The 23,997-nt window shown below is 35.6% G+C and overlaps 1 protein-coding gene across 6 annotated transcripts in view; it reads right to left on the bottom strand.

The window, feature by feature from the left end:
* Positions 1-23,997, bottom strand: part of TJP1 (tight junction protein 1) — a 106,206-nt gene that overhangs the window by 24,674 nt on the left and 57,535 nt on the right. For all 6 annotated transcript variants that reach the window (XM_045899537.2, XM_045899538.2, XM_045899539.2 and 3 more), the window contains exons 9-16: positions 12,307-12,446; positions 11,278-11,383; positions 8,495-8,645; positions 5,993-6,101; positions 4,835-5,054; positions 4,194-4,378; positions 3,995-4,090; positions 646-728 (exon numbers count right to left, since the gene is read on the bottom strand). In XM_045899537.2, coding sequence (XP_045755493.1) covers positions 646-728; positions 3,995-4,090; positions 4,194-4,378; positions 4,835-5,054; positions 5,993-6,101; positions 8,495-8,645; positions 11,278-11,383; positions 12,307-12,446 — 1,090 coding nt within the window. The remainder of the gene's footprint in view (positions 1-645; positions 729-3,994; positions 4,091-4,193; positions 4,379-4,834; positions 5,055-5,992; positions 6,102-8,494; positions 8,646-11,277; positions 11,384-12,306; positions 12,447-23,997) is intronic.

Genomic DNA, 23,997 nt, shown 5'->3' with positions numbered 1-23,997 from the left:
GTCACAGCCTATGGGTGATGGACACTGGGGAGGGTATGTGCCAAGGTGAACACTGTTTAAGACTGATGAATCACAGACCTATACCCCTGAAACAAATAATACATTATATGTTACTAAAAAAAAAATAATAAATAAGAGCCAAAAAAAAAAAAAAGTCCTTTGAAAGGAGGAAAAGAAAAGTCACAGCCTAGACTACATTCCAATGGTAATGGACCTTTAATCGGGCTCCAAAATGTCTCAAGAGTATGTTAGAAAAATTTGTAATCAGAATTCAATACAATTTCTGGCCTAATTAAAAAAAAAAACTTCACCAGCTCACTTTAAGATAGCCCCAATACTTGCAAGTTGACAGTATTATCTGTGTTCTGTAGTGAAAAAGAGTGTACGAATTTAATGTTCCTGATGTGATCCTGTAGAGTCAACAATATATCCCCTATGCATATAAATATCTTTTGATGCATGTAATACTGTTTCCTTGAAAGTTATTGGAATGCCCTTCAGTAGGGGGGCTTAATCTTCTTATGGTAGACCAGTAATACTTTTAGAAAAGCTACTTTACTACTTCCAAATTAACTAAACTCCATCCCACTCAAAAATACAACATTCACAGATTATAATGAAATAGGTCAATTTTTAATAACGTACCTGATCTATTATTTGCTTTATTGTATGAAGGCGAATAATGCCAGAGCTACGTTGGTCAGTTCCAGCATCTCGTGGTTCGCTTTCTATTCATGACATCAGAGGACAAAAACAAAACATCAAATGTGTATTGGTTAGACCAGTTTCTCAACTACTGGGCACTACCACATGCTGGGCTCTGTAATACTTAGTTATAGGGGCTGTCCTGTGCTAGGGCCTGTTCAGCAGCATTTCTGGCCCCTCCTGCTACATGCCTCTTGTCCACATTATGACCAATAAAAATGTCTCCAGGAGTGGCCAGTATCCTCAGTGAGGCAGAACTGCCCCTGACTGAGTGCCACTGGGTTAGATTAACACTTCCCAACAATTCTGGGATTAGAGAAGGCAAGTAAGGCACTTGCTTCAAGAGCAGTATTCAATGAGGTGCCAAAAAAACTCAGCAATCAAGTAATACTTTGCTGCAATATGTTTGAAAGATCAAAATTAATAATCTACAATAATCTGTAAGTGAAAGGAGTAAAAATTATTTAAGACTGTCACTTGGTCAAGAAAAATTATCAAACATGGCAATTCTTTCGATTGAAAATGAGATATTAAAAAGTAAATTTAGGGGCGCCTGGGTGGCTCAGTCGTTAAGCATCTCCCTTCGGCTCAGGTCGTGATCCCAGGGTCCTGGGATTGAGCTCTGCATCAGGCTCCCTGCTCAGTGGGAAGCCTGCTTCTCCCTCTCCCACTTCTTGTGTTCCCTCTCTCACTGTGTCTCTGTCAAATAAATAAATAAAATCTTAAAAAAAGAAAAAGGTAAATTTTAAAATAATATTGATGAGCTTGCTTCCATTAAAGGAAAACAAAATTATCAATTCTATTTTGGTATAAATAAAATATTTAAACTTGAAATAATGTGAGTTTTAATATACATGTTTTTTATGTTTTCCAAAAATTTTCTAACTATGTTCTGGAAAAAGACATTAAAAAAAGATGTAAAAATATATATGAATGGACACACTTTTTTTCCTTTTGCCTAACGCTCTAGGATGGGTTGGCATGGCACTATTTCCAAATGTTTTACACATTGTAACATGCAGAGAAAATGACATTATTTGTACGGCCAACAGAGATAAACTTAGGAGGCCTCTTCTGGGTGGAGCCCCATCCAGCCACTGGGGGCTGACGAAATCAATACCTGGGCAGGTCCACAACCCATCAGCAACAATGCTGTAGCAGACTGGCTGGGGAGTTCTGGGTTAGAGGCCTTTTTGGAACCTGGGAGCAGAGAAGGCTGTTAATTTGTAACTGAGACAGCCTGTGGTTTCACACTGGCAACCTGTCCCTCCCTACTGGTATATAAAATGCCAAGTGCAGCTTGAGCCAGTTACTAACCAAAAATCTCAGAGGCCCAATTTACACAAAGTTCCCCACTAAAAAGGCACAGCAATGTTTGTGACTCTGGTCACAAAGAAAGCTTGAAAGGCAAAGAGGAGCTCTGGTGTTTCAGTTCAGACAAAATCAGAGATTTGGAAGGACAAAGGTCCCACTGAAGGACAAGATGAATGACTCGAGAGAATGAGACTATCGTAAGATAAAGCTCCACGAGCAAACAGGGCAAAATTTCAAATCTGGTGAACAGAGAATTAAACAAAGAGATCAACTGGGAGTTTTGGTTGGAGAAAATGCTACTAATTCTTTAACAAAAAAGACTCTCATTGGACTCCGAGAGGATACATAACTAAGCTACCTGAATCCTTTTTAAGAGGCTGGCTGAAGTATAGAATAAACTCAATTAAAGCAATCAATTACTCCCTCACACAGAGCTTTGTAAGTCTTCACACTTACTCTTCCTGAATTTATAAACGCTAAGTTTGGTTATGGGTGGGGTCACCACCAACTTCTTTAGGACAAATGTTACCTACAAACAATGACCCAAAAAAACCTCTTCTGAAAAAACTAACAAACTGAATGGGGAATCAGAAATAAACTTCCTAAACTTGCTCAAATTTTACTATCATTTGTCTGCAAATCTTCTCAGTTTCATAAATATCCTCATTCAACTTCACCAACAACCTAAGTGAAAAGCAATATAATAAAAAAAGGCACTGCTCTGATTCTTTAAAAGTGTTAATGCAGGTCTCATCTAGTGACGGTAAGAACGACAACTACAAATGTAGGCACAACCCTTCGGAAGGCAACAGCCATCATACACAGCAGTAACTAGAAAATGCTCATGTTCCGTAGCTTATTCCTGCCTGTATTTGGGAATTCTAAGAAAATTATCATAAATATGGGAAAAGCTATATTCCTGAGGAAATAAATCCTTTGGGAAACAAAGTAGAGCAGAAATAAGCAAATAAAACAGGGACAGATTTCTGCATCCTTTATAAAAGTAAAATATAAACTTGAAACCAACTATGTATAAACAACAGAAAACTAATCAACCAAAATTTGGTTGCAGGATGGATAATAAAAAAAATAAGGTGGTATCTATTAAAAAGGAAAAGAGAATAAAGTTCCACACAAAAGTCTGCTTACAAACAGTAGTAGGGTGGAAGAAAATACAATAGGATAAAATTTAGGATGATGATGATATATGTCAAAATTAATTTTCTAAGCTTTCCAAATAGTGAATATTTCTATAATTAGAGGAAAAAAAGTTTACATTTTTATATATAGCTTACAGCAAGCCAAAGTAGTCATAACTAAGTCTGTATATTTAAAGTACCACAACAGTTAAACTAATTAAATAATAAAAGAATCTGTAAGCAAAATCTGTTAGGCATTTAAAGCACTGTATCTTCAATATTTATATTTAACACTAACTTACTAAAAATGCCTACAATAATAACTGATGGCATGAACCATGCTTTTATTACCCTTTTTATATACTTGTCTCTGTTACCTCAATGACTGAAAGCACTGGACTGAAGCCAGGAAGGGTTGGGTTCAAAGTTGAGTTTTGTCACTCATTAGCTGGGTGTCATCAGGAAAGTTTAGAGTAAAGAGGTTGGTTGGTGATGGTCCCCACCACCCTAAGACTTAAGTTGCTCAACTTCAGCATGGATACACAAATTAATATTTACCCCATGGTGATACTGTCAGGATTAAACAAGATGTTGTACAATTTTCATATGACGCCCACAGCTTCATAAATGGTGATTCTTTGTATTATTAAAGGGAATTAACAGAACAAGGACACAATCAAATTTCCCTCCAAATTAAATAAACTGGGTAAACTGCAAATTTTCACTTACAGAAAGTTTTATTTCTATTAAGCGAATGGATCAGACCCATCCTTTAGAGGAGTACCAAATAAGGTAATACCTTCAACCTCATTTAAGTCCGTCTTAAGGCCACTTACTTGCAATCTGATAAATATCTGGTTCCTCTCTTGCCAGCTTTTCTCTGGCAACATCAGCTATGGGTCCAAAGATAGTTACAGGCCTCAGAAACCCAGCTGGGGAGAAAGTCAAAGAAAAAATAACATAGTTTATACTTTTTCTTTCTTAAGCACATTGACATTAAATGGTATTAAGGTTAATCTATAAAAAATAAACTACCTTCTCGAAGAACAACTCTTTCATAGGCTGGAAACTTTGTTTGAACTGGCTGAGCTGACAAATCCTCTCTGCTCTTTCGAAGATTTCTCTTGGAACTGCGAAGACCCCGGAATCTCCAGAAGTCAGCACGGTCTCCCCCCGCTGTTTTCGGAAGTGTGTACTGTACACTGGCTAACTGCTCAGCCCTGGACAAGACAGAATATAGACAGAGGGATGAATATATTTAAAAAAACAAAACGGAAAAAGATCCACAGATGAAACAAAATGTCAAAATACTGGACAGAATTTTACATGCAGTTTAAATCTTAATGGCTAAACTAAGATAAAGAAGTTTGGGAGCATCTGGGGGGTTCAGTGGGTTAAGCATTTGACTCTTGATCTCAGTTCCTATCTTGATCTCAGGGCCGTGAGTTCAAGCCCCACACTGGTCTCCACACTGAGCGTGGAGCCTACTTAAAATAAATAAAGAAATAACAAAAAAACAAAATAAAATAAAATAAAATGAGTTTGTACAACTAAGTCAGTCATAGAGTGAATTCAATGAAAACTGATTCTTTACATTGCCAAAATTTCCCAGTGGGATTCAAGTCTTCCATCATCATTTACTTAACTTATTCTATGAGGTATCTAAACATTCATACCTGTTCTTATTAGGGATGATGCCTCGTTCTACTTCTTTATGATTTTTGCCAATTCGAATAGCGAGCCACGAGCCTAGTTTCCCATTGTACAAGGTATCCACAACACGGAACACTTCTCCTTTGTTAAAACTAAGTCCATAGGGAGATTCCTTTTCATATTCAAAATGGGTTCTAATATAGAAAGAATCTCCTACATCTGATTCTACGATGCGACGATAAACTAAAAGGAATCAAAACAAAAACATTATCAATAGCTAGTCCGATAAGAAATTACTCTGAATAGATAATGTGAAGATGCTGTAATAACAAAACCAACAGCATTCAACATATGTTGGATCCTTCCCCTGTGTGAGGTACCACATTAGGCATTCTATTTCATGTACAGCACCATTACCTCATGAAATAGGAATGCTTAGCACCTCCATTTTGCAGATGAGGAAAGTAATGCAGAAACAGATCAAGCAACTTGTCCAAAACCACACATAGTGCTATTTATACCATCTAACTTAATTTTGTTGCAAATATTACAAATATTCCCATTTTTCTAAATAAATGGTTCTCAAATGAGGGTAATTTTTCTCCCCCAGGGGATATTTCGCAGTATCTGGAGACATTTTTGATTGGGTATGTGTGCTACTGGCATCTAGTGGATAGAGGCCAGGGATGTTTCTAAGCATCCTACAATGCATGGGTCAGCTCCTACAAAAAAGAATTATTTGGCCCAAATGACAATTAGTGCCGAGGTTGAGAAACCCTGTTTTAACTGAGAAGTGTAGCTGCCTAATCAAAGAAAATTAGGCATTCTCTTTACTTAATGCTAACAAAAATGTATTGCTTAGACAACATTAGTAAAAAAATTGGAAGCTAACTGTACACTTTTATATGGTTCTGACGGCTAATAAACAACTAGGATTTTTCTATGCCTTGTGAAGGGCTGGATAGCCTTCTACTTAAACTAGAATGTCATAAAGACTGGTTCTATAATCGTGCTTTCTAATGAGCATAGTGTTAAGACTGCCTCTGAGTGACTTAAACTCTGACATTAACAAATTCATTTATCACTCAACTTTGAATGATTTATTTAAAAATGGAAATTAAAATCCCTATTTAAGTTCTCAGAATTCTATAGATTTTCTCCATTTTCTGACAGTATCTCACCATCTTTTTTCTTCTGAGCCAATATGGTCACTTCTTCTCCTTTAGGGAGGTCAAGAAGGAAGAGGACAGCTTCTTCTCTTATGATGTTTGTGAAATCTACATTGTTTACCTGTTAAAATACATTTCACAAATTACTCTTGGCCATATTTTAAGATTATGAAAATACTTAACTACACAGAAAAAAAAGATTCTCAGACTACCTAATTTGGAACTATCACAGCTTTCAGAGGGAAAAAACTGACTTTCCTTTGGAGAAAAATAATATAATTTAAAATACGTAGAAGGCAAGTAAAATGAGTAAAGGTGTAAATTCATTCAAAGAGTAGCCACAATGCATCCTGGCATTAATGGTCATCTACTGCAAAATCTAACCAAATTAGACCAAAAAGACAACTCCTAATTCCAAATATTTATTATTATTATAAACTCTCTGGCTTTAAGTTTTGAAATCATAAATTCCACAAATGTAACTTAAAACTAAATAATATTGTATACCAATATACCTCAACAAAAAAAGATTTTCTTTAATTTCCTGTGAATTTAGTAATAGAGTCTTACTTTTTACTAGTCTCTGAAAAAGAAGTCAGAAGGAAATAAGATAAAAAGAAACGGTATGCATTGTCCCAGCTCTGTAAAAGCATCTGTATGATGTAGGCTCACCGTCTGCAAAGTCAGTATGTACTTATATCAGAAGCTCTTAAGGACCAAAGGAAACTTATCAAAATGTTACTGGTGACTATATGCAGGATCACAGGTAGATTTTCTCCATTTTACCTTTTGAAAATTTTCCCCATTAAAAAAAAAAATTAACATGCACTACTTTTATGATATAAAACAAAAGCAAATTATTAAGAAATAATTTAAAAATAATGTACATAAGGGTGCCTGGCTGGCTCATTTGGTAGAGCATGTGACTCTTGAGCTCAGGGTTGTGAGTTTGAGCCCCATGTTGGGGGTAGAGCCTACTTAAAAAGGAAAATAAGAGCTTTAAAAAAATAAAATAAAATGATGTATGTATGCCCTGAGGAATGAAAGTACAGTGTCAGATGGAAGCAAGTCAAAGATGATAGCTTGACTTTCACAGAGGTCTGAAGGGAAAGGACAGATGGAGGACAATGACCACAGCAGCTGGCACAGTGGGGAGGGGACTCAGGCAGAGCTCAAAGTGAAGATTCTGATGGTGGGCTGCCGACATGAGCCCTCAAAATCGAGATGGAGACCTGTAGCAAGAGAGAAGCAGGGAGCTGCTGACATTCTCCAAGCTTTAGAAGAACCATTAAGGAAGACTGGACAAGAATTTACAAGATTAAAAGAGCACCAGAATGACAGTGTCAGGGAATCTAAGGAAGAAAGCACTTCAAGAAACATTACTTAAGACAGTCAAAACACTGCTAGGAAATAAAGGAAAACGAGGGCTGAGGGTGCCATTAGGTCAATGATGGCTTATGAAACTTCAGATTGAGTAGTGGTTATGATGGAAGTCAGACGATAAAACTTTAGGACAGGGATGACTGAAAAGGAAGCAGGGTAGGGACTGACAACAATTTCAACAGCAAAAGGAGAGAAGTAAGACAGTGGAGGATGAACGAAGAGCCAGAGGAGAGAGAAAGAGAAAAACATGAGCAAAGCAGCAAGGTTCTGATCTGGAGACTGAATCCAGGACAGGGGGCAGGAGGTAGCCAAATGCAGGAAGACCTGAACAGAGGTGGCAATGACAGTCTGTGCTGGAGAGGTGGAACAAACAGGAACTCACATTTAATAGATGATGATCTTCTGGTTAAAATAGGACATAGTTTATCTGCCAAGAGATTTGGATGTTTTAAGGAGACAGATAAAGATGATACTGTATGACTGGACAGCATCGCTTATGGCAAAGATAGAAAAACAACAACATCAAAAGAAAAGAGACCACACCTAAGCTGGGCTTTCTGACTCTTGTAACTGGTCCTGTCTCTTGTGGGGTATGAAGCTTCAGAGCCAAGGCAGTTGACACATTTGCCCGATGGACACCCCATTTCCTTGCATGTGAGCCATCCCCAGGGTAAAGAAAGTCCCACAGAGCTATGTGGACTGCTGCAAGGGCTGCTCCCTCTCTCATGGGAGAGGAACAACTGGTGGTAAGTTGTGGCCCATGTCAGTCTTGCCAGCCTGAATGTCTAGTTGAACTTAAAAAGACTACTTGGTGGATATTATATGGATCTAAGGCCTATATATTTTTTTTTTTTTGGTAGGTTCTACGAACATCAGAGATTAAAATGAAACCAGAGGATCACACTCTGTAGTTACACATATCACAGCAATAAACAAGAGCAAATGCAGAAATGGGAAGGGACGAGGCCAATATAACCAAGACCAGACAGATTCCTCATCTGAATGGTTATTTGGTTCAAAAGACTGTGACTTAAGATTACAACTGAATTATAATAACAGGTTTGCTGTATTTGATGTCTTTCTCTAAAGATCTAAGTACTTTCAAACCATATCTCTGATATACTGACATACCCTGAGAATTTGATCACCCTCTTCTAAGCCTTCTTTGGCTGCAGGGCTATCTTCTAGAACACCAGCTACAAATATTCCAACATCATTTCCACCAGCCAGGCGCAGACCCACACTATCTCCTTTTCTGAATTTTACCAATTTCATGCTGGGCCTGTTAAAACAAATATTTTATTTGAAACGGTTAAAAGAAGCTTGAAAAGTTACAGTAAACTGCTACAATGAAAACCACACTCAGAATGAAACAAAGGACCATCATCTCTGAAATTCCCCTCATACCACTAATTTACTGAATACAATTTAGTATTAGAATTCCAAATCAGCTTTACTGGCACTTTCTTTTATTCTCTGATTAATAAGTTTTAAAAATATCTGAATTTAATATGCAATTATGGTTTTACAACTAATTTATAAAACTACTTTATAAAAACAATGTTTTCCCAACTCTTAGTGTCTTGGATGCATGTGGGGCATTTGCAATAGTTAAAAACATCTTCCTTTTTTTCCATTCCAATTCATACCATATCATCTATACAGAATAACTGAGAAGTACTGTTTTTCAAAGGTAGAAACCGAGGCATAAATTGACAAATTTTCCTAATACCAGGGAATCAAAATCAATCTCCAAGCATTGTGATCGCCACATCCAAGAGATAGTGGTTTTTAAACTTGGCAGTTGGTGCACTCTTGACACAGATCACTTACTCTGCAGTCCCTTTGAATTTGAAATAGAAAACTTATCATCCTTCAGCCCTTCTGGATTAGTCACATATTCAATCCCTGCCCTTTTCTTACTAGACAGAGAATGGAAAAGGAACTAATGTATGCACGTTCTTTTATAATCAGTGTAGTGCCAAAACCTTGCAACAGTCCTTAAAAACTAAAGGATGTCTTAAAAGAATGGGTCGGGAGAAACGGTAATTACAAACTACGCTTTAAGGTAATTAATTACAAATTACATACATAATTACAAATTACCCATCTAGGTTTCCGTAACTCTCCCACTTTTCTACTCAAGAAGACACACAATTCTGTTACCTATTCTGACATGAAGTGCAGAAAAAGTCCCTTTCCTCTTAATTCACTAAGTAACAATGAACAAATGATTAGAAGCCAATGAAAGTAAAAAACACAAATCAAATAAATGAATAAATGAGTTGAGGAAGGAGGGGAGGGGGTCTAATTCTTTTAAAACAACTAAAGACCGCCTTAAGCTTTTAGATCTTATAAGGTATTCACACGTGTCCCATTTCCTTACCTAGAATGAACATTTACCACATGTAAACATCAGAGCCTGTAGGTTAGATGAAGTCACTCACTGTCAGGGTTGATGGCACCCTTGGTCCCTCCATGAAAGTACTGGCCAGTGTTACCATGGGCCATGTGAATCATTTAGCTGTGATAGTGTCCACTTTTCCAGGTCCTCTCCCAAACCAACTGTACAGAGAGCTTTTTTAAACACTTCCTCAAGGTCCTTGAGGCTCCAGGTCCCTGGTAGTCCTTTTGTAACACGCACTGATCTAGTAAAAATCATTGATTGTAGTCTGCATCCCTTAGTAAAATCTGTCTTTTTAAAGGACAGCTTTAGGCCCAGTCTCAGTGTCATGTACCCCAGATGACTGACATTTTATAGTCTGCTTTACCGGCGTTACATCAACTACTTGCAATAACAAAAAGTAAATCCATTAACCACTTCTGTCCCAAATCCAGTCACTGGATTTGAATGAATAACCAAATGTTTCCTGGCTCAGCCCACAACCTCAAATCCTCTTTAGTGTCTGTTCTTCAGGGCTCTCTTGAGAAATAGGTCTCTGGAATTAATCATCTCAGTTTTCTTAAACCTTAAAGAGTTATAAAATCTTTCAAGCAATTCTGAAGAAAAGGAAAAAGGAAACTATTCCTTCATAATTTATAAAATTTTGAATTATCAGTTATCTGATATTAACACAATATATAATTTTAATCTTGTGTCTTACCCATCTATTTCAGTTCTTTCTCTCTATCTAGCTGGGTCTTGCAGTAACAACCCAATTTCCTTAAGCAAAGAAAACAGGTAAGAGTAGGGGTCTACTCACTTACAAGTTTGGTTATTTTGAATTACTCACATCATGTCCCTTTCACCACACAGGCAACAAAAGACTAATTTGATGATCAAGATGGTTTGAAATTTACATCTCAATCTCATTAAGTATAAAACAGAACAGTAAAAGGTGTGGAATATAAAAAACGTACTTTTGAGTTGCTAACTAATCTAGAACAGGTTTTCAACCAAGGGTGATTCTGTCCCCAAGAAACATTTGGCAAAGTCTGGAGACATTTTTGGTTGTTACAACTGGGAGGTGCTACTGGCAGCTGGTAGTCAGGGATGCTGCTCAACATTCCACAATGTGAAGGACAGTCCACCACAATAAACAAGGACCCAACCCAAAATGTCAACAGCGTTAAAATGGAGAAACACTGGTGTTTGTTTTTTTAAATGCTAGGGCAATAGAAAACTCGTGAAAATTCTGATTTCTAAGCAGAAAACAATTTTTTAATTTTTGTAATTCCCAACCTAAAAACTAGGTAGGTGACAGTGGTGAGAAAGTCAACATCCAAAGTTTCTTTTTTGTTCTCTAATCTCTAATTCTATCATATAAATAATGTGAAATAAAACCTTAATCATAGCATTAAGTGGTATACACTCTTTTAAAAAGGATATGCAATATGGTTCTCAATTGAATTCTCACTTTAAATAATGCTGAATAATGGACAGAGAAGACAACACAAGTTTATAATCGCATTACCGGAGAATCCCATCTTCATGAGTTGAATTAGGTAGGACACCATCAGACGGACTGACAGGTAAGTCCACATCTGGTTGTCCAACTTGAGCATACACAGGCTTTGGTTCTAAAAGAAAGAAAATTTAAAAATTGTGCAGGAAGCACTTTATTAAAAACTGGAATAATAATGTAAGCAACCCAGAAAATACCAAACAATAAAAAGCCCGCAAAATATATATATAAGAATTCATCAACAAAAATATAAGCTCAGAAAACCTGATAAGGAACATATATATATATTTTAAAGTACAGAGTACAGTTATAAATTCTGATGTCTTTATAGCAAGTATGCACATTACATGGTTACCTGTGCCTTCCCAAGCTTCAGCTGTTAGCGTCTGAAAAATCTGTGGGTGGGGGACAGGGAGAGGAGGAAGAAGAGGAAAAAGAGAAGAAGAGAGAATCCCTACATTTCTTTAAGACAGTCAAAGCAGCCTTCTTCACTGTGGTAAAATTTGTTTTCAAATATCTACATTCTTGCTACTGAACAAGCAGAGTAAAAAGATTTGAGAGAAAAAACTGAGAGACAATAGAACCCAAATCTCCTGGCCTTTCAAACAAATGGATCTTGTCTGGTCTCACATACATCTCTACAGTGTATAACTTATAGTGTTTATGAAAACACTTTCAACAGGTAAAATAACTTAAAAATTTTTAAGCCAATCTAATATTTCTCCTAAATAAGCAGTGGTGAAGAACAACTTTACTCATTGTGAATAGCTGCTAACTATGAATAATTTCTATCCAGAAAAATTTTTTAAAAACTCATGAAAGCCTACTGATCCATGCCAACCTCATACCCATAAGGAATATGTTGTAAGTCAAATACAGAAAAATTCAAACACATGTAGTAGAAGCAGTAGTAGTAACTGTAGAAGTAACAATAACCATAATCACTGAAACATCTTTAAATTGTCTGTAAATTCTGACAATTATTTTATTTAATCTGATTGCAAATATTTTCTGAATGTAGTATTTTGCTAGGCTTACCTGGAAGAGTGGGTGCTTGTTTCTCATTTCTCTCAACTACAACTTCTTCTACCGTTTTAGGCGTATGATCATCTGCATGCTTCACAGGAGTTGAGACAGCCCCGGGTTTAGAAATTCTCTCTTCCTCTCTGCTCCGGAGACTACACATTATTTTATAAAATTTTAAAAATTATGAGCATAAAGATGATTGTGAAAATCATTTGTAAGAGAACAGTCTAAGAACAATCAAGCAAACTTTGAAAAACAATGACAAGGGATTTGCTCTAACAGCTATCAAAATATTATAAAAACCTAGTAAAACAGAAATAGAAAAACAGATCAAAGTAACAAAACAGAAAATAGATGAATCTATCCCCAGTAGTAAAATTTATTATGGAAGTGGCAGTTCAAAATTGTCAGAAAAGAACATGTTATTTATTTAATAAATGATGTTAGGACAAATGTCCACAAATTTAGAAAGATTAGATCTCTATGCATATTAATGACAAAAATGCGATTTCAGATGGAACTTAAGTCCAAAATATATTTTTTAAAAATCTGTATCATCGGAAAAAAAAAAAAAAATCTGTATCATCGAAAATAGTGGACTGTTAAAAGTAAAACTCAAGGCACAAAAACCCTCATACACCAACAACAGTGATTACATAGAAATGCAGGTAATTAAAAAATATATATATTATTTTTTGGTTATGCCAAATGAAATGAGGTTTTTTAGTTCAAACAGCTGAAATACGAGCTATTTCATATAGTTCAACCTCAGATATGTAATGAGTTTAATACCTTCATATTTACATATTGACCAATTTATATATTGGCCTAACAACACATATATATTTGTATATATATATTTGATATTTAGAACATATAAGGAACTATAAATCAGTTTAATGGAGACAATTCAAGAGAAAAATGAGTATTAGGAAGAGACAATTTACCAAAAATATATACAAATAACAATAAACATGAAAATATGTTCACACTCACTAGTAACAAGGAAAATGCACATTAAAATAGAGCTTTTAATTATCTCATCATTCATGCGATCTTTCACACGATAATATAAAACACAGGGAAGGACATGGAGAAACAGGTACTCATACAGGGATGGTAAAATAAATATAAATAAGTACAACTATTTAAGGGCAAAATGGGAGTTACTTACTGAAACAAAAAAGGCAAACATGCAAAAACCTGTAATTCCACTTCTAAGTTTATCCTAGAGAAACTATACATACATGTCCAAGAATGCATTTTTTCCAAACTTTTTGTTAAGGAAAATTCCAAACACGCATAGTAATGCAGAGAACAGTATCATAAAAATCTCGTGTATTTCAAAAATTTTCAACATTCTATCAGCAATTCAATTTGAGGCTAACAGTACCTTAACACCCAAACCTTGACAATGACAGGACAAACAGAGAAAACAATAAATATTTTAAGCTATAAACGGAGGAAAAAATTCTAAATAAAATGCTAGCTAAGGGAATACAGTAATGTATTAAAAGATCATTTTACAATGATCACAGCAGGGTTATTTCACAAGTATATGGCTGGCTTAACATTAGGAATCTATCACATAATTCATTATTACATCCAAATATTACAAAAAAAAGTATCGGTCAAACAGGAATGTGAAAAAAAATTCATCAGCCATTCCTAACAAAAATCACAAATAAAGCAAAAATACAGGCAATACAATTAATAATGAGACTATTTTCCAAAACCAAAAGCCAAGACCATATTAAACAGGGAAATGCTGACTGTATCTACACTAAAATCAGTAATAACACACAGTGATACCTGCCAATACTATGGTTATTTACCACTATTTTGAAGACTCAGATGATATAATCATGAGATAACAGGCTTGAAATACTGAGGAGAATTTTAGTGAGTATAAAAGAATACAAAACAAATTATATAAAGAAAATTATAATTACATTAAAAAAAATCAACAGACTTTCCTCAATGTCCTCTATAATCAGAAGAAATGAAAGGGAAAAGTATGCCAGCAACAATAGCATCAGAAACTGTAAAACGCCTGGAGAGAATCTGTACAATCTTAGATTGGGGGATAAGTAAGATATATATCCAGAAGCCATAAAGATGAAAACATTTCACTTTTAAAAATGTTTAACTGCACAGGAAAAGATGTTATAAAGACTTATATTTACAACGCACTCCCCAAAAGAGCTACTGTTGACTGATGAAGAAATGAAAAAGAACAACACAACAGAAAAATGAGCAACAGAAATGAACCTGGCAATTCACTAAGGAAGCAATACTATATATAAAATACTATAATAATAATAATCTCATAAAAGATGCTCAGCTCCACTAATCAGGAAACCATCAATTGAAAATAAGGAGTTATCAATTTGCAACCATCAGATTGATAAACATGGAATTCTGAGAAACAAGTGTAGTCTCAAACATTACTTCTGGAAAGTAATCGGCATTATCCATGAAAACTTAAAAATAATACCAATATACTCTTTAATGACTTCAGAAATAAAAAGCACCAGTATATGAAATCATGGACAAAGATGCTTATACAACAGTGACTGCACAAAGACCTAGAAACAGAATTTCCATAATATGTAAAGTTTCTCATCAAAAGAATAAGATGGAAGGATGTTCACCCTGTATTGTTAAGTAAAATTAGTTAGCTGGAAAATAGTGTGCAGAGTCTGACCTTTTTTAATTAATTAAAAACACACACAGAACAACCTTCTTGGGTCCCCTACCTCCTCGGGAGCTCTGTATATCTCACTTTGCTATCACTCAATAAACCTTGCTTTGCTGCCCACAAAAAAATAATATGATATAATAATAAAATCACAAACTCTATATATGATACTTTTATTTGTAAAAGTATGTGTAACTATGGAGAAAGGTTTAATTCAAGAGCAATGGGAAATGGGGTAAGGTGGAGTTGACCTATTTTACTCATTCTAATAAGCATACATTGCTTTTATAATTGAAGACAAAAACTAACATATTAAAATAAGTTACAATGAAAGAGAGCTATATGTAAAAACATGAGAATAACTCTGAAACAAGATGTGAAGCACAAACTGCAGAGTATCTATGGTGTGACATCAAGAGGTGTCTCCATAGCTCTATACAAACACACATGCATGCACATGCCCACATGGAGAAAGACCTAGATAGGTATAACCAAACAGGCAACAGTGTTTCCCCCGAGAGGGAGAAGTAGACAAAACCGAACCCAAGTGGAATTTGAGGTTTACCTATACTATTTCAATTTTTACAACAAAGAATATGTACATATTACTTACGGAGTAAAGATTGAAATGTTTTAAAATATTGTAAAACAATGTTCATTTCAAAATAATGTTTATATTTTTAAATGTAATTAAGTCTAACTTTAAACAAAGAATTTGGTTCTATTAATGCATATTATTATTATTTTTTTTTGAAGATTTTATTTATCTGAGACAGAGAGAATGAGAGAGACAGAGAGCACATGAGAGGGGGGAAGGTCAGAGGGAGAAGCAGGCTCCCTGCCGAGCAGGGAGCCTGATGCGGGACTCGATCCAGGGACTCAAGGATCATGACCTGAGCCGAAGGCAGTCACTTAACCAACTGAGCCACCCAGGTGCCCCTATTAATGCATATTATTAGCAGTCTCTTATCAAGAAAAAGTTTCTTCAGTTACCCTCCTGAAAAGATAAAACATAGGCTTTTCATAGTTTCTATTTTCTATTCACTTAACTATTCTATGGGGGTGTACTCTAGTTTTAAATTATGTATATTAATATGAGCTGCATGTAGGTAAAACAGTCTTTTAGGAAGAACTATAAAAGTCAAGGTATTTTCTAAATCAAACCAGAATGAACTATTTTTAAATCATAAAAGGTCAAAATTTTTAGCCACTGCTTATGTAATAAAATCTCATGTACAATTAGTCCAAGAATAAATACAATTAAGCTTTATCCCCAAACTGCTCTAGGCACTTCAGAGTGTAAAGGGCAGTACAAAATAGAAGATTCTCCTTATATTCTTTATTTTGCATTAAAAAATGCAAATGATATATTACAAATACGAACATTTTAAAGAGAATGAGATTAAAGAATGCATAATTTTAATAGTTTTACAGATTTATTGCTCTGCAACAAGCAAATTTTAAACTGCTTTAAAAAGATCTAAAAACAAATATTTACAATTGATTTTCTTTCTTATAACTTAAACTTCTTAAATTTAAAATAATTGACATTAATGATAACTACCATCTTGGTAACTTAGAATCAATTACAATACTTTAATGTAAACATCCTCCGTAATGATAACCAACAAGTTTTCATTTTGTGCAATAGGGCTCCATCACATAAAACTGCCAGTATTTTCATCTTCGGTTAATTATCATCCCGTATTGCCCATCACCTTTTTTCTTCCCCCTGTAACAACTGTTATGACTTAAATAACATTTCAGGCGGATGGAACTCATATTATTCTATGAAATCTTTCATACAATTAATATTTGGAGTATTACTACTCTCTTTAGTGCATTTCTGTTATCTACCAAAAGATGGAGGCATTATTCAATAATACACGTAGATCAGGAGCAGTGTTGTTAACAGGATTATGAAGCAAGTCATCTATGTAATTGTAAATTTTCTAAAATCCGTATTAAATGAAATGAGGTAAAATCAGTGAATACACTTTATTTAACCCACTACATCCAAAATACTATTTCATTAGGTAATGAAATTATTAATGAGGTAATTTACATCTTTTTGTGTGTGCTGTCATCAAAATCCAATGTGTTATTTCACACTTAAAATACATCTCAATTTGGACTGGCCACATTTCAAACACTCAGCAACCACATGTGGTTAGCTAGTAGCAACGATGTTGGGCAATGCAGATCTACAGTTACAGTACAGGAATAAAATAATCAAATTTTCCAAACATTTAAAAAGTTCTATTATGAGCAAATGGGATCATTATGTCTACTGCAAGACAAAAACTGAATTCGTCTATAATCAGTGGCGCTTATCAAAAGAAACTGGCGAGGCTGTGACATTGAAAACGCATTTTCCTCAAATCTTCCGTACATGATTCTACCCAACTGGCTCTGAAATAATATCTAAGTTTTACCCAAAACAAAACAAAACAAGAATTTTTTTTTTTTTCTATTAAGAGGAAGGCTGACTTTATTTTATACAAAAACCACTTCTGTCCTGAGTCAGACTCATGTTTATCCACATACTCTGGCTCCGAGTAGCCGAGACGGACATTTCAGACATTCTCAAGGACCTCAAGATCCTCTTAAGGGCATTTCTGTTTTCCCCTGGAGGGTAGGAGACAGGGTTTATTTTCCAGAGTTTTCATTTGTACATCAATCTAATGGCAGTGATCCTTTTACCTAGAAGCTCTGGGCTGGTTAAAAACTCTATGGAAGACAGTTGTTAAGAGATGGGGTGGAACACGGTCTCTGAAGAGTTTTTACAGTTCACATAAATGAATTCATTGTAAACAGCCTTCTTTAAGCCTTATCCAGTCAACTGTGTAAACTGGGTAGCAGAGTAACATACACTCTTTATCAGATCAGCAAGGAATAACAAATTGTTTTAAGTGAAAAACTTCAGGTATAAGTAAAATCACAAGCGTTTGGGCCTATAGGTAGAGGGCAGGCGGCTTGGTCAGGGGATCTCCCTCTGGGTTCTGGTGTGTGTCCCCTCAGCAGGCTCCTGCAGCACATAGCAGTCAGCAGTTTTCCCCAGTGGCTCCCTAGGATGGTTTTGCAGTAAAGGTCTCTCACAAGATACTTGCCCAGGAAACTCCTGTTCCAAGCACTCTACAGGGAAAAGTTCCTGCAAGTTCTTCTGGTGACACACCACAGCCGAATTCTCTGCCATTCAGTGAGCCATGCACGGGTGTGCCTTTTCCAACATGGCTGGCTCTGAGCCCTAGGGATGGGTTGGGGAGCCTCTTCTTTGGCATTCCATCACAGCACCAGGGGGAGTGGATGTTCCTATACCCGATTCTTATATTCTTTAGTGTTCCCTTTACTTCTTACTAGCTAATCCTTTGTTACTCCAATCCTGTTATATTTAATCTCTTTACATTAAACTTGCTGGGTTCACTCCGCATTCAGCTTTCTGTCTTGACAAGGACCCCTTCGACAAAACATGCCAGACTGCCAGTTCTTCATGCAGCTTTCTTTCATGCTTCTAGCTCTCAAACACCTTCTCAACTGACTGGTCAGTCATGCCTTATTTTAAAAATGACCCTAATATAGGAAATAAACTTGAGGCTTGACCATTCACTCCAGTAAAACCTTCTTTTATAAAACCAACTTCAAACTCCTATTACATAGTAAATGACTTACCCTAAAAAAGGGATTTATACTTTTTCAGAAACTCACTTATTGCATAAAGGGAGGCAAGACCTATAGAACCTAGGATGAAAACAAAAACTAGATACTAATTCCTTTAAAGGCTACTGGCTATCTCAGTCATAATTAGCAATAAAGATATGTTTAGAAATTAACTTAACCATATCCCACAGGTTTTCTCCAGTAACAGGAGAGTTCAGCCGGGAGGGCTAGAAGAAATGAAAAAGAAAAACTAAAGGCACACTCAAGTCTGACTATTTAGACTGTTGTGACCATTGCTCAATCTTCTAAATTTTATATAGAAACAAAATATTTATACATTGTAATTCCTCCTTAATAGCAATAAAAAAATTCTCTCTTTCTGCATGGCACATACAGAATTCTAGGGATGACAAAGGCAAAGAGATGCAGAGATTCTAAGATGGTACGTGGGCACAGAAGTAAAGAGTGGTATGCTGAGAAGGCAAGGGAATAATTATACCTGTTCTGCATATTTACAAGCTAATTTCCCACAATTTAAGTTTATTCTTTACATATTGTAATCTACTTTCTAGAAATACATGTGTGTGTATATGTTTTTGAAAAAATCTGAGTATCTAACTGCTCATTATGGCAAATGGCTTTCAGGTGATAACAGAGATACAAACTTGTATGAACCTTATCATTTTGTACAGAGCTTCTCATCTTACATGTTCATTTATGATGGTGATGATGACTAACCTGGTCCATCTGATTTAGAAGGAAAACATCTGTTGTTCAAACTATGATTTTTGTAGAAATGCATAATTTTTAATAATGAGAAGGACTAAGGAAGACCTTTTTTTAATTTAAGGATAGCACCGTTAAGCCTTCATCAGTGGTATAATGATTATCAGGTACTTAGATTAATATTTGGAGTAAAATGATCTTTTTTAAGATTTATTTATCTTAGAGAGAAAGAGAACCCCAAGAAGACTCCCCAGTGAGCGCAGAGCCCGACGCAGGGATTGATCCCATGACCCTGAGATCATGACCCAAGCCAAAACCAAGAATTGGATGCTCAACCGACTGACCCATGTAGGTACCCTACAGTAAAACAATCATCTGATTCAGAGGTACATTTGGTTGATTTTACAACCAGGGGCCAATGTTGCAACACTCTCATTTTTTATGAAGATTCTCACATGGACAACACAGAAGATTGTTCTACATTATTTAAATCTGGAAATAAGAGTATTCATACATTTACTATTTTTAACACACGTTACCAAGTGGACAGTCCATTTTTAAATATCATATCTTATGTTTTATATTGTACTTGTATAAGAGCTGATGAATTAAATAAAATTCATACTTTTACTTTTTAAATTGTGGTTATAAAGTATAATATTTAAGCCTGCTTTTCTGCCATTAGATCCATAAACTCCCCTCAGGAGTTAAAATTGACCAGCAATCATTGAGCACACACATTCTTACACTTGGGTTTCTAGTTAATTACTAGAGAAAGGCACCAACTATGGTCTTTCCTCAGCCTGGCTCCTTAGAAAGCGTATCAAATACAAAGCATCAGCTTGCAATTTTAACCTGGTGACCTAAAATTCCCAAGGATTGAAAACAAGTTGGCTCTTATCTAAGTAACAAAAGTTCAGGATGGGTCATCAGTGTTCCACTCATTTTTAAATGTTAGACAAAGAATCTTACCCCAAAAAACCCTAATTCAAGTAATAAACAACTTTTTAAAAAACTTCCATATTTTTCCTACTGAAACAATTTTTTCCAAAACAAAAGAAAAACTTCTTAGAACTCCAATCACTCTCTCCTTTGCTCTTGTGATCCATCCACACAGGTCATCTTACTGTTATTCCTAGTCGAGAAATGGCATGTGCTATTCTTATTCTGTAATAATTTTCATCGAGAGAGCTCTTTCTTACTCATTTCAAGATGAGGTCACTTTAGAGAAGCCTTCTTCTCTGATCATATTATCTAATATTGTCCCCTCCACGTTCACTATCATACTATATCCTTTTTCTTTAGATGGTACTTGCCATTAAAAGAAATTACTTTTTCATATTTCAAAGTTACTTATCTGCTTTCTTCACCTGGATATAAGCCCTAAAGTTCTGTGACAGCATGGATCTTGCCTAGACTGTTCACGGCATAATTTATAACCATATATTGATAACATATACATGATATCAATAAATATTTAGCTTAGTAAGAATTAGCAGGATAATGTCAAGATTACTGGTAAAAAAAAAAAAAAAAAAAATCCTTGAACTATCACTGTAAAATGTTCACGGTGCTGCATCAACTCACAACCAACTGCCTTAGTCCAACTGGAAGGCATAGAAGCCAAGGGCAAGAAGTCATTAATCGATTCATTATTTTCACAGAGACACTTCAAGAATCGTATCTTTCTACCTGGCCCTTTTTTTCAAAGATGAAGGAGAAACCAAAAACAAACAAACAAACATGAGGGACTTCATAGTCTGAAAAAGAAAATGTAGCAGTACCTACAACAAGTTAATTACCAACATTATCACATGTAAATCTTGTTCTGAAAAAAGCATCTATCTAGGGGCGCCTGGGTGGCTCAGTTGTTTAAGCGACTGCCTTCAGCTCAGGTCGTGATCCTGGAGTCCCGGGATCGAGTCCCGCATCAGGCTCCCTGCTCAGCAGGGAGTCTGCTTTGCCCTCTGATGCTCCCCCCTCTCGTGCTCTCTCTCTATCTCATTCTCTCTCAAATAAATAAATAAAATCTTTAAAAAAAAAAAAAAGCATCTATCTATTAAACAGGAAGTAATAAAACATTTTTTACTTAAGACAAAGAACTAAAACCGAAGATCAGGAAACAAAATCTGAAATTCACCAGTCACAAAATGGGCACATCTCCACATTTTAAAAGAGTAAAAAGAAATGTCCAACTGATACATGTAAATGTCTCAATAATTTTTAGCCTGCTGGCAAAGTTCCAGAGAGAACCAAGTAGTATCTGACAGAAACTATATATACTAGAATCAAAAAATATTTATAGCTCTCTAATATCTAAGAAAACAATTATGGACAGTAACAAAAAATGTAAAATGTGTAAGTAAAAATAATGATCTTTAATTTAAAAGCTAAGACTTCTCTAAGGTATTTAAGCAGATACATTACATGCATACATAGGTGTTAGGATTTACCTGGCACTCCTGGAGAACAAGATCATGAGCTTAAATTCAACCTTGTATAGTAAAAAGCTGATAGTAAAAGGTGGACCACATAGGAAATGGTTTTCATCTCAAATGTATCAGCGTAACTAACTGGGCTAACCACTTGGATTTAGTCTAGAAATTTCTCGTTTGTAAAATTCAATTTTACTATCATGCATTTACTATATCATAAACCATATCAATACTGATACCACTATCTTCAGAATTTAGTAGAAGCATTTTCTCTCAGGAGAAACAATGAATAAAGAGAATATTTAAAAATTTTACAAAGTTTCAAACTTTTTTTTTTTTTTAAAGATTTTATCTATTTATTTGACAGAGAGAAACACAGCGAGAGAGGGAACACAAGCAGGGGGAGTGTGAGAGGGAGAAGCAGGCTTCCCGCCAAGCAGGGAGCCCGATGCGGGGCTCGATCCCCGGACCCTGGGATCATGACCTGAGCCGAAGGCAGACGCTTAAGGACTGAGCCACCCAGGCACCCCAAAGTTTCAAACTTCTTAAAACACTGCTTTCAAGCACTTCAAAAGCAATTATTATGCTAACTATAAATTAAACCTTTTCTATTTGTTAAAATACATTCCCTAAAAACTTCAGACAACAACTTAGGCCTTAAATAAACTTTGTCAGTTTATGGAATGCCTGAGTGTAAGTAATACAAAACATAATCTTTACAATGCAAATTCAACATTATCTTAGTCTGAGCTTTTACTACAATACAATTTTTTCAATACTGCACCTGCTTATGATAATCAGTAGCACCACAGTCACTTTTACTGTAACAGTTCACAGGACAGAACAAAAAGGTAAACTGTGACCCAAGGGGGAAAAGTCCTCAGACGGATCTGTTAAATTAAACGTTACACAGTAGGGGGAGTAAACTATACCCAAGCAGAGGCTTAGAACATAGCCTGCAAATCAAATACTCTCTAGATGGGCAGGGATCACAGTGAGACCAGTCAAAGAATCTTCCCACTGAAAGCTACTTGGTTATCACCATGCAGCAGTGCCACCAGCTGTGGACTCTCTCAGTATCCCCAGCTCCTGGAGTGCAAGTCTTAGCCCAGAGTGGGCTCTGAAACATCACTGAATAAAATACAAAACAAACTTGGCAACAAGCATCAAGGTATAAGGAAATCCCTGTAGTAACTCTCTCTATACACACATTGTTTTTTAGTTTAAAAACACGACTATTTTAACATTCTAGACCAGGGACTGGCTTTTTCCTTATATGGCTCTGTGAGCCATAGTCTCTGGTGCAACTTCTTAATTACGCCATTACAGGATGGGTTCCAATAAAACCTTATTTGCAAAATCAGGCAGCAGGCTGTATTTGGCCTATAGGCTGTAGTCTGCCAAACCGTGTTCTAAACAATAGCGAGGATACACTGCTCACCTAGTTATAATGATAATTATAACACATGCTAATGTGTTTTTCTCAAGAGGTCTGTCCATGTAATGTTTGCTTTCTCAGGAAAGAACATCACACAGAACAATGTAAGTAGGTCATAACAATGATGGGATGCTGTATAGGACTCATGGTGTTTTTTAACACCAGGATTTTACTCTTAAAATAACATCTAACTTGTTTCTCAACAAAGGATAATTCTCTACAACTCCACAGTTATCTGGATTTTAACATGAACTTTAGGGGAAGGAATAAAACCTTTAAGCAACTGGTACTACTGTACATCTTGCTTATGGGCAGGTCAGAGTTCTCAGGAATTAAATTCTCAGCACAAAAATCTGGAAATAACCTGAAGACTTTGGGTCTTCTGTAGTTGAAGTACTCTTTTCTTTAGTATATGCTACATGTTCTAACCATGTTCCTAAATCTGGTAGTGCACAGAAGAGAATGATACCAGGAACTTAAAACAAAAAAATCCCACTATTCCCTGCCTCCATCTGAGAACAGGGCCTAGGATTCTGTATTTTTAAAAGATCTCATATAACTGGTATTACCCATGAGAATACCTGAGGTTCCCAATTAAAACACCCCAACTGAAATATAAAAAATCTTTTTTATAAAAACCTCAACTTCTAAGTTACAGATGCCAAGTGTGAATGAAATTTAATGAAAAAAAGTAGACATCAAAAAACTTTCTAAAATTTCAAATTTGCTCACAATAAAAACTAATG

Source organism: Mirounga angustirostris, unplaced genomic scaffold (assembly GCF_029215605.1).
Source record: "Mirounga angustirostris isolate CCGP_5_RB_7025 unplaced genomic scaffold, mMirAng1.0.hap1 SCAF_9, whole genome shotgun sequence".
NCBI classification, from domain to species: Eukaryota; Metazoa; Chordata; class Mammalia; order Carnivora; family Phocidae; genus Mirounga; species Mirounga angustirostris.
Note: the sequence above shows the minus strand (reverse complement) of the source record. Positions and strands in the feature narration are given on the sequence as shown.